The 12,898-nt window shown below is 27.1% G+C and overlaps 1 protein-coding gene across 1 annotated transcript in view; it reads left to right on the top strand.

Annotated features, from left to right (window-relative positions):
• Positions 1 to 1,532: 1,532 nt before the first annotated feature.
• LOC123264873 (protein tweety) overlaps positions 1,533 to 12,898 on the top strand; it is a 28,572-nt gene continuing 17,206 nt past the window's right edge. The window contains exons 1-2 of the mRNA XM_044728398.1: positions 1,533 to 1,820; positions 5,116 to 5,324. Coding sequence (XP_044584333.1) covers positions 5,187 to 5,324 — 138 coding nt within the window. The 5' untranslated portion in view covers positions 1,533 to 1,820; positions 5,116 to 5,186. The remainder of the gene's footprint in view (positions 1,821 to 5,115; positions 5,325 to 12,898) is intronic.

The following is a 12,898-nucleotide window of genomic DNA, read 5'->3' on the forward strand; positions in this document are numbered from 1 at the left end:
TTACAAAAATCGAGTTTTCATCAGATCTCGACGTTCAAAGATCACAGGAAGCTTCCCTGACTATCCCCGCGAGGGTGCCACTATGTCTGTATGTGTGTGTGTGTGTGTGTGTATGTAAGTATGTAAACCTCTCATAACTTTTGAATGGCTCGACCGATTCGATCGCGGTTGGCGCCATTCAAAAGGGCTTGTCCTAACTTAGATTTTGGATACAATTCGGATCGGTGGATCGGTGGATCGGTTCGGACCGATAGATTTCGAAAAATCTAAAAAAAACTGTAAAAAACAATTTTTTCAAAAGTGGTTTTTTTTGGAGTAACTTTCGAACGGCTTTATCGATCAACTCCAAAAACTAATCAGCTCTTAACCTCGAGAAACCACGTCTTTTGCCGCTAATCCGGTAAAAATAGATTGATTCGTTCGAGAGATATCGTGCAGGAAAGAAAACCCAAAAAAGTGTTTTTTCGGAATTACTTCGAAATTTCAAGTTTGATCAATTTAAACTTAAAGATTTTTCTTAAGGCTTAAAAAACTGCGTCGAATGCCGCCAACCGCGTGAAAATCGGTTCATTCATTCAAAAGTTATTGCGGTTTGAAAACTCAAAAAATAGTGTTTTATCAACCTTCTACCAAACTTTTGAGCTTGAAGAGCTCAAAAGCATATAAAAGTTATCTTTTTGAGCTCGGAGAGCTCAAAAACGTCGTAAATGCAATTTTAAGCGCCCAGGTATGGAATTAGCGGGAAGTTGCAGGGATGGCCTTCAGGGTCAACCGTTTTTCTAATTTTTTTTCATTCAATATGTATAATTGCACGCTAAAATAATATAAAATGGATATCAAATATTCAAGAGAAAAATTTTCTCAAGATGAGAAAATTTTTTCTCAGCTGAAGTAGGTGGCGCTGCTTCCCTAAAGTATCTAAAAATCTTGATCAAATATAAAAATTTATTGTATCAAGTATTTATGATAATTTGAATTAAGAAAAAATTACTTCCACCAAGAATAGAATTTCAAGAAAAATTTTTACTTCGGCCAACACAACTTCGGTCTTCCTTCAGGCACCCGAAAATTTTCTTGAGCCAAGAATTTTGTTCTCCAGTAAAAAAATTTTTCTTTCTGTGCAAGAACGTGGTCGTGATAATTGTAAAAAAAAGGAAAATTAATAATAATAAATATAATTTTTGAATTATAAATTTTATAAAATTGCTCTTTTGAGAACATTTAATTTTTTTAAATAGAATAAATTGCAAGTGTCAAACAACTAGTCCAGTGTCAATAACTGGGTCTTTTACTTTATTTTTCAAGTTTTTAAAATTCTTAATAGTGATTACTTTCACATGTAATGCTCATATCTCATATCATATCCCAGTAATCCCGCGTACGCGGTTATAATCAGAATCTAAATGATTTCATTGGTCACACGTCACACGTGATTTCTTCGTCTAGTTGTATCATTTCTTTATAAATGTGAGTGCTGTAAATGGTCTGGTTAGTTGTAAAAAATTTATCATGTGTTACTGAGTAATGTAAGTAATTCTAATATCACCAACAATAATAATAACAATAATAATAATAATAATATATGTGAAGCAAAGTATAATCTTGGAGATTACCTCATGATAAAACTGCGTGTTAGTTTTTATAACAACGTTTTATTTGCGACATTGAATTCTTCTCACTGAAGAATATATTATTGAACTGTGTACTGTGTAGTCGCAATTATTTGTTAAATTTTATCGAGTGTTAATTATTTTTTAAATTAGAATTATAATTTCAGTTATTTACTTAAAAGATTTTTAATTATCCATTGAGAAATTGAGGTAAATTATTGAATAAGTGTGATTAATAATAATAAAAATGTTTTTACGATAATTTAGTGTAAATTAATACTAGAAAATTTTAAATGATAAGCAGTGAAAGTTTGAATTTTTTAAAGATAAAATTAGTTTCTATTTTTTAAAATTAGGAAATCTAAAATTTTTTTTACTTTTCGTTAATCATTTATTTGAATTGAATTGAATTGTAAGTAGACTTTTATTTGAAATCGATTTCCTTAAATTGAAAAATTTGTGACAAAAGAAATGTAAACTTTGACCTCAATTTCCTGGTTGTTTTTCTTCAATCTAGTTTTATCTCAAAATAAGTAAAGTTTTTGTGTATTTGTCGAAAGATTCTATAGAAGACTATTTGAATGTTTGTTCAAAGAAAAATTTTTAAACGGTGTTCAAAGATAATATTAAAATTAAAAATGTAAGACGAGTAGGTACATTTATATAATTAAAGTCTAAAAACTTGATCAAAAGAAACCTTACTACCCACCAGATGGCTACTGGGTCAAAAAAAATGAAGAAAAAAAACCTTCGAATTTTATCCCGCGGCCGAGTTTTATTTCCCCACAAAATAAATAAAAAACAAACTCCAAGCGCAATCGATTTTCTGAATTTACGGGCTAGACTATAAACAGCAAAGCGTAGTCTCGCATCTGAAACACCTAAAATAGGAAGTAATAATATATAAAACAATTTAATATAATTCTTTAACAACATTATTTTTAAAAAAACGTTCGAAATAAAATTCGATACGTGCAAACTCTAAGATGTTTGAGACTAACGCTCATCATTTATTAAATTTTCAATTAATATGGAAATTATTGCTCGAAGTTTATTGTTCAATAAAGTCATTATCTTTATTATTAAGAGAATAAGAAAAATTTTGTCTTCAGAATAGACATATGATAAAATCAGTTTTTTTTAGTGAAATTTAGTGTCATTGCAAAGGTCTTGATTTGAATTTGTGTCTTTTCAAGGTTTCATATAATTCTCACCGATAGTCAATTTATTATGATAAGTATTTAGGTTGCATTCGAAAATTCTCTATCTCTAGATACATGATTAAGAAATGACCTTGTATCTTGTGAACTATAGACATTTTTGAAAATATAAGTTCACCCCAATATTACACTCATCGAGACCTTTCATTTAAGGAACCATATCATTTTTTCATATATTTATATATATTGCATATATGTATATATATATATATATATATATATATATATATATATATATATATATATAGTTATATATATATATATATATATATATATATATAAAAAATATATCAAAAATGCATGTGGGTACTCAAATGAAAGCTCTTTATAAGTGTAACATCATAATGAGCTTATATCTTTGAAAATATCAATAATTAAGAAATTACCTTATATCTTGTGAACTATTGACATTTTAAAAGATATAAGCTCATCCCGATGTTACATTCATGGAGACCTTTCATTTGAGTACCCACATCAATTTTTCATATATTTGTATATTTATATATATATATATGAATATATGAAAAATATATCAAAATGCATGTGGGTACTCAAATGAAAGCTCTTGATGAGTGTAACATCAGGATGAGCTTATATCTTTAAAAACGCCATTATTTAAGAAATTACAGTGCAATTGAACAAAATTCATTATTTAAAAAAACAAAATTCTATTTATTTGTAGTTCACAAGCCACGGCAGTCACATAGTGACTGCAAGTTTGCTAGTTATTATTATTTTGTTATTGTTATTGTTAGATAGAAATTGACTCGATTGAAAGTTCAAAGATTGAGATATTCATTGATTATCATCACGATTACATTAAATATAATAACAATGTTAACAAAACCCACGTGTATTCTTTTTTTATAATCGTAATCGTAAATGTGAATAAAATTTGTCATAGATTAAACTTGACAACACAATGAGTGTCGGTTTTTATACAAAAGACTAACATATGATAATAATAAAAAGGACATGTGTGACACGATAGGTAAACCGTGGTGATCACTCGGATACGGAGAGACGAAGTAAAGCAACAACTTCCGTCGATCGATTCTCTACGCTCACGGTTAACTCCCTGGAGTTCACCTTTACGCCACGCCTTGTGTCGTTCACTTTTGTCAGGATTACCTTTACCTCTTCTGTTTTTATTTGTAAATACACGGATGTACAGATCTATCTAAACTCACTGAGATAAGAATGAGCATGACTTACTTTCGGCACTTTAAAGAAGTTCGAGCGTAACTAATGAGTCAAAATAATGTTAAAATTTTTTTTTAATTCTAGTCTTCCCAATATTTGTCAAAATTCTTTATTTTAATTTAAAATAATTTAAACAATTTAATAATTTATTATTTTTACTTATTTAATAAAGTAAAGTAATAAAATGACTTTGGTAGTTATTACTTGCCGGAATAAATAAACAGATTTGGCAATAGCGCGCTTGATTATACCCATAACAGAAACGTGGATGAGTGTGTGAGTTAAACATTTCTCTCTCTGTAACTATATTTCTATCCTTTTGTTTTTTCTCAGCTGTTGACGCGATGTTGTCAAATCTTTATTCGAATAAATGGCTGACGATAAACGAGTTACAAACATAAAATTTGACTTTAAATATTTCAAAAATTATATCGGTAATGTATTATTATTAAAATGTTTTTATATTTTGCAATAGTCCAAGTTTCTTGTGTATAGTTTTTTATCCGTTAAAGTTGGGAGGTTAATATTGAAAAAAATAATTAAAGTCTCGACAAAAGTTTATCCGCCATAAGAGCCCGTGTATAAGGAGATAAAATATGTGATTTTTAAAATTTAATATCTAAGTAACTAAACGGTGAATCTTTTTTAAATTTTGGGATTAAATAAATGACGTATTTATTTATACGTATACTTAATTTCAAAGCTCTAAGTTGAAAATTATTTTTTACATAAGATTCGCTTGAACCTCCTTAACAACACACCGAGATAAAATTGTAATAAACTTTTCGAACTTTTTTAAATATGGGTTAAAGTTTTTAAATAAAAATTGTAATTATAAAATTTTAAGATTTAAGACAAATTATTTTTTTTATTTTTATGATATTAGTCAGCCGTTTAAGCGGATTGTTTATCTGCAAGTTATTATGATGCAAGACTTTAAGACTAAGTGAATAATCAGCTTCGGTTAATATAATCCGAAGAAATAAGAGTCGGAAACGACAATTTAAATAATAAAATAAAAAAATATATTATATTATATTGTACTGTTATAAATTAATGTTGTATTGTTTGGTTTGTTGTAGGCTTCGTAGTATGTCTTGACAAGTGAAGAAGACTTTCGAACGAGGGTCTCGGCAGTCAAGGGTTCATCACGATGGTGGTCGGTCAACAGCTTCCGGAACAGTACACTGTACCACAACTAGCCAATTTCTTTCACAGTCTACCACATCTCAATGTTTCGTTCCATTTGGTTAACAACACCTTTAATCCTGGCTCTGATATATATCTCGAGGTAACGCTTCTATTCCTTTCTTCATTTTCACGGTATTTTCTGTTTTGTACTTTATACTTTGTATTCTATACTCTGGATTTTGTATTCTGTAGAGTTACCTGCAGGTTTTTGCCTTTTTTATTTTCATAAATAACAGAATGGGAGCTAAATAATATTTTATGTTTTATTGTGGCTTAGTTCTAAAAATAAAGCTAATTTCAAGATGACACTTAAACAATATTTCTTGTTGCTGAAGTTTAGGGGGAATTTTTTTATAAACTTTTATTGTAGATTACAAGTTTTTTTTCTTCTACCACAATTAGTTTATGTTGAAATAGCTAAACATTACCTAAATCTATATTATTAAGAAAATAAGAAAAATTTTGTTTCCAAGATAGTCATAAGATACAATCGGTTTTTTTAAGTAAAATTTAGTGTCATTGCAAAGGTCTTGATTTTAATTTATGCCTTTTCAAGATTTTATGTCGTTCTCACCGATAGTTATTTTATTATGATAAGTATTTAGACTGCATTTGAAAATGCTCTATCTCTAGATACATAATTAAAAAATGACCTGGTATCTTGTGAACTATTGACATTTTTAAAGATATAAGCTCATCCCGATGCTATACTCATCGAGACTTTTCATTTGAGTACCCACATCAATTTTTCATATATTTATATATATATTGTATATATATGTATATATGAAAAATATATCAAATTGCATGTGGGTACTCAAATGAAAGCTCTTGATGAGTGTAACATCAGAATGAGCTTATATCTTTAAAATTATCAATAATTAAGAAAGTACAGTACAATTTAACATAATTAAGAAACGACCTTATATTTTTTGAACTATTGACATTTTTAATGATATAAGCTCATCCCTATGTTACACTCATCGAAACCTTTTATTTGAGTACCCAGATTAATTTTTCATATATTTATATATATTATATATATGTCTATATGATATATTATATATATATGTCTATATGATGTATATATGAAAAATATATCAAAATGCTTGTGGGTACTCAAATGAAAACTCTTGATCAGTGTAACATCGGGATGAGTTTATATCTTTAAAAATATCAATAATTAAGAAATTACCTTATATCTTGTGAACTATTGACATTTTAAAAGATATAAGCTCATCTCAATGTTACACTCATCGAGACCTTTCATTTGAGTACCCACATCAATTTTTCATATATCTAATATATATATATTATATATATTTATATATGAAAAACATATCAAAATGCATGCGGGTACTCAAATGAAAGCTCTTGATAAGTGTAACATCGGGATGAGCTTATATCTTTAAAAACATCAATATTTAAAAAAATACAGTGCAATTTAACAAAAATTATTATTTAATAAACCAAAATTTTATTTATTCATTATTCACAAGTTACGACAGTCGCATAGTGACTGCAAGGTTGCTATTAAATCATAATATAATTTTTCAAATATAATGGAAGTAATAATAAATTAAAAATCAACCTTTAAAAAATTTTCAAACTTAATTTACCGCAATAATTATAAATGATGATAGTTTAGTTCCACCTTCACTTTTTTATTTTTAGTAAAAAATTGAAAAATTAACATTTAAGATTTTTTTGTTTAAATTCTATTTTACTGCAAATCTACGATAGTAATCATAAAAATTCTTACAAATTTTTTGCCGATCGGAAATGGATAAATTTTCTCAAAAATTTCCTTTCATCCAAAACCTCAATCAAAAAAATTTTTTTTATTATTCTGTTTTTGATGGAATTTTTATGAATTGACGTATTAAGGATCGTAAAACCGTTCAATTACCTCCAAAAAAATAATTCCCCACTCCAATGACATCAGTTCCTATTTTTATATCGATAAAAATATATAAACTACTTTTTTATGACACACAATTAATAATCAATAATTTTTTTATTGCCAGATAACATTTTTCATTGTTCTGCGTCATAGAATCAACTGATAATCGCTTTAATTCCTATAAAACCAAAATATCTTTAGATAAAAAATTCTGTTATCATTTTTTAATTTACTGGAATTATCGAAAGCTTTGACACCTGATTTTTATCTGACTTGGAAACCTAGTTATTTGTATTCGTAGTTTAATCTCTAAAGGTTAAGCCTAAAAATAAAGTTATACTCGACGTTGAATTCTACGTCAGAATTTAATTTACCAATTTCAAAATTTTTTCAATCAATATAAATATAAATTTAAATATCAAATCTAATAAAATAAAAACGTAATTTACTTTAGACAGTTAGTTTCAATTCCGGCGGTTAGATTTAATCGGGTAAAAATAAATTTGATGAATTATTTAACTGTGAATAAAAAAAATTTTTTTTTTAATTTATCCGGTATAATAGTATGATTTTTTAATTGAAAACGTCTGTACATAAATAGTAAATTTATATCCTATGAATAATTATAAAACCTACATCTGAGCAAACTTTAAATTAGTAGTTTATTAATTGGAGCAAACTTTATTCAACTGTAACTGTACAATCTCGTTTATAAAATAGGTTAATGACATTTATCGATTATATCTATATGTATATATACATATTTTATCCGCGGCAAATATAACACAAATCCGAAGTGTTTATATTAAAAATAATTTTATAAATTCAATTCTATTTTCCATGCAAGACAAAATGATACATTGTTGCATTGTATATTCATTGTTTTGCACTGTAATTAATTAAATAATTAATTAATGGGCATTGTGTTCATGCAAATAAATAGAGCGATTAAACAATTTGAACAAGTGTTTAATAACTTGAATACTTATAATCCCATGACTCATTGATTTTAAAATTCAATATAAACTTTAGATATTAAATATGCAAAACTTTTTTCTTTAATATTGTCGCTCGTAAATCCAAACTTTGTGTTTTATTACAAAGCACTGTTTATTATTTTTTTTCAATAAATTAAATTTATTATCGTTTTCAAGTATGCAATTTTTAATACGTATAATAGTGATACGAAAGTCATTAATTATCGAAGCAAAAAAAGATGAAAATTGTTTTTTATTTCTCAAAGGATTAATTTATCGACGGTTTATGACTAAAATTATGTCAAAAGCTGTTCACCCGTCATTCATCGCGAAAGTTAATATACTCTAAATCAATAAGTGGTTATTGAACCACTTTATCAAAAATAAACATCACAATATTTGCATTTATTTTTGTCTACAAACAAAATATTTATTTTAAATTTAGTCAGTGGTTTCCAACAAAATTCAATTTTTTTAAAACAAATATTTACTTTTCACATTTTTAATACAGCTTATTAAAACTTTAAGTGACTTATAATTTAATTATTTTTTGCTAGCTGTCAATTGCTTGCTTCGCTGGACTTGAGTTTGAATTTTTTTGTGTTTAAGTAAAAAAATTTTTCAACTTTTCATCATCCTTTATCCGCAATTCTGTACTTAAAGACGTTTATAAGCGTTTATAATTTTTTATTAACTCGGATAATTAGTGTCAACATTATCGAAATTCTTTATAAGTTGGTCTTGAAAAATAAAAAAGATCTTAAGTTCTGTACATTGTAATCTCTGTAGACGTAATCAAGATCGAATTCAACTTGAAATATATCAAATTAGTCAATCTATAATCTAATTATTACATTTTATTTACTTAACTAAATCAAGAAACAGATTATAATAAAAACTTATTATGTTCTCAACTAAAAAAATATCGACATAATATTATCAATTTAAAAGATTAACTGGGAAACTATACATTTTATGATAATAATTTAATGTCTATTGGTTAAATAGTTTTTTTTGATTAGACATGTCTAAGAATCTTCTCTTCATTTGTTAATATAGATTTCGTGAAGATATATTTAATAATTAATAATTATTCAGCAGTAATATGTATAAAAAACAGAAATTTTCCGAAAAGATCTATTTTGTCAGTAAAACGGAGCATTTAAAGGTTATGGCATGACCTGCAGCATGACAGTGAGGTTAATCAAACCTAAAATATGCTAAAGGAACGTCAGAAAACGGTTAATAATTGAATTTTTTACTGCGAGCGTGCCAAAGACCTCCGGCGAGGTTCTTACACTATTACTTTTACTAGCTCTCATCTCATGTATGCTTATACAACCTATTTTTCCGACTTTTTATCATTACTACTCCTTCGCAAATTTTATGAACGCCTAAGAAATAAGATGAAAGATACAAGAAACATTGTTTTGTTATTGCTACGATTCAAGTAAGAATCGAAATCAGTACAATTGTAAAAAAAAAACAATTTTTTTTCTTAACTCTATTCTGAAATGTATTGGAAATTTATTTTTGATAGAATAAAAAATAAGAAAAATAAGAGGCATCTTGGTATTACTACACAGAAAGAAAAATTTCTTGATTGGAGAACAAAATTCTTGGCTCAAGAAAATTTTCGGGTGCCTGAAGGAAGACCGAAGTTGTGTTGGCCGAAATAAAAATTTTTCTTGAAATTCTATTCTTGGTAGAAGTCATTTTTTCTTAATTTAAATTATCATAAATACTTCATACAATAAATTTTTATGTTAGATCAAAATTTTTAGATACTTTAGGGAAGCAGCGCCACTTACTTCAGCTGAGAATAGTATATTACATACCTAGGCCAGTAAAATAAGAAAAGTCTTAGATCACATGTAATTGTTGGCCGAGGCGAAGCCGAGGTTGACAAACATGTGATCTGAGGCTTTACTTTTTACTGGCCAAGGTGTGTATACTATTTTTCTGCTCGACGTAGCCGGAATGTGGCAACTTTGTTTAGCGCAGCGGCCAGAAAGTTTCCACTTTCCGGCCGGAGGGCAGAAAAAAAATTTTCTCACCTTCAGAAAATTTTTCTTTTGAGTATTTGATACCTATTTTATATTATTTTAGCGTGAAATTATACATATTGAATAAAAAAAATGATGAAATATTATTTGATCTTCCCATTTGACATTTTAATCAATAAAAATATTAATGAAAATTTACTTCTATCTTTATACTTAATTTTCTTGGATCAAGACACGTATTTCTTAAAGCAAGAGATTTAATTTTGTTGGAATAAATGAAATTTCTTGTCAAAAAAAATTTTTTTTTTCGCTTAAGAAAATAATTGAGAAGAAAAATATTTTCTTGGCTCAAGTGAACCTTTTTTTCTGTGTAAAACAAATCAGAAAAACTTTTTTTAAAAAAAATTTCTGTTTGCTTTCATACAAAAAATTTCTTCCAAACAAGTTTTTTTTTTTGTTTTAATATATTTTCTCTTGAATCAAATGACTTATGATATCAGCGTATATGATATATCAATAACAAAAAAATATACCTTTGCCTTTGAAGAAGTAAACTCAAAGCGTTGCTAGCCGACTTTTCTCCATTCTGACGTTCTCAATTTTAAAATCCATATCCGTGACCTTTGCTTTGAATTTGACGTACAGAAAAAAAATATTTAAACGGTATACATAGTAAGTATACAAAAGATCAAATGATGAAGTGTGAATGAATGTAAGAAAGGTTTAAGCCGCCTAGAATTTTATTATTTATATTAACTTAACTGGAGTTGATAATTCAAAGTGATTAACGAGCGGCAGTAAATATTGTCTTGGTAATTCCTTATTTCGCCACAACTTAATCCAGCACATTAATTTTTTCCGAGTCATTAGTTAATTCTTGAGAGTGAGTGTAGATATAGTATAGTAGTTAAGAAATTATATTTAAAAGCTGTGCTGAAATGAATTAGAATTAGAGCAAAAAGATGATATGTAGAAAGTATTTGCTTCATCTTCATTTCTATATCTATCTTTTTTCTCTTAGTAGTCCGCACTAAAAATCCTCAAGCACAGAGGAATGAATTCAGGCCATACCGAAACGAGAAAGCACAATACAGGCGAGTTTCAACAATGAACAAAGAGAACCTCGTTGGCATATACATAATGTGTATCCCGTATAATATATATGTACAATAGTAGAACCTCCGACCTTACCTCTGTGCTCTACTGCGATATTTCCTCTATTTCACATTTCAGTTTTTTACTTTTACTTATAAATTCTACTTGACTGTTTTGAGTATTTTTATAATAATAATTAAATTAAAAAAAAAAAAAATAGTTTGAGGGTGATATTTAAATAACTAGACAAACAAAACTAACTTGCCTATAGGTCAGGTTATTAGTTAAGAACGGGAAGATGATAAAAGAGGTTAACGGACGAGAGATGAGACTCTGAGAGAATATAAAGAACCCTAGAGACAAGAGACGAGAGACGAGACTGTGATAAGAGTCTTTCCGTATACACTTAGGCCAATAAAAAAGGTGAAAAAGGTTTTAATTGGTCGTCTGACGCACCTGTCGTGGAAAAGCTCGCCGGACCGTAAGATTGATATTTTTATTAATCGATCGTTAAGTACCAGACGACACTACAAGTTATAAAGCGGAGCTTTAGTTTTAAATGCTTGTTGGTTCATAAATTTATAAATTTATGTTCACCTTTTAGATTTATTTTTTTAATTAGTTTAATATTTAATCTGATAATTGTTTAAAATAAAGGTTTAATTTTTTTTCTTCGTAGCGGGCTTCTGAATGATTAATTATAAGCTTACAAAATTCTGTATTTATTTTTTTTTAGTAGTTTAAAAATCAAAAGAGTATCTACTTGTCTTGTTTTTCATTAATATTATTCAAATATTATTTTATAAAGTATAATTTGTTTCCCCTAAAAAGCATTATAAAGAAAATAAATAAAAGAAACAGTGAATGTCATGATTTAAGTATTTTTTGTAAATTTATGAAAAATTTCTAAATTTTGACGTTCGATCAATGATTTAGAGATGATGCGCTAATTTTTCTGTGTTTGAAAATATTTTTTTATATTTTTGCATAAAAATAGATTGATTAAAAAAGAAGAAATCTTTGATATCTAAATTTTGACAATTTTAAGTACAATTGGGTTTAATTTTATTAGAACAAATCTTGATAAGTAAATTTTTCGACTGTTTATGATCAAAAAATACTAAAACAAAGATTTAAACGTTTATTTTTAATCTTAATTCTGAAAGCTCAATCATTTTTTTTTCTTCTTCGTAGCGGACTTATGAATAATTAATTATAAGCCATTAATTTTGTATAAGCTTACAAAATTTTATATTTATTTTTTTTTCGTAGTTTAAAAATCAAAAGAGTATCTACTTGTCTTGTTTTTTATTAATATTTTTCAAACATTAATTTATAAAGTATATCATTTTTTTCTCTAAAGAGCATGATAAAGAAAATAAATAAAAGAAGAAGTGTCATGATTTAAGTATTTTTTGTGAATTTATTAGAAAATTTCTAAATTTTGAAGTTCGGTTAATGATTTAGAGGTAATGCGTTAATTTTTGTGTGTTTAAAAATGTTTTTTTTTTATATTTTTGATCAAAAAATAAAATGATTAAAAAAGAAGAAATCGTTGACATTTCAATTCTGACAATTTTAAGTGCGATTGAGTTTGATTTTATGGCTCCGTGTCTTTATTAATCTGTAATAATTTCTTGCGATAAAAATTTCCCATCAAAAATTTCTCCTGCAAAAAATTTCTTGACATAAA

The sequence above is a fragment of the Cotesia glomerata genome, linkage group LG5, assembly GCF_020080835.1.
Source record: "Cotesia glomerata isolate CgM1 linkage group LG5, MPM_Cglom_v2.3, whole genome shotgun sequence".
Lineage (NCBI taxonomy): Eukaryota > Metazoa > Arthropoda > Insecta > Hymenoptera > Braconidae > Cotesia > Cotesia glomerata.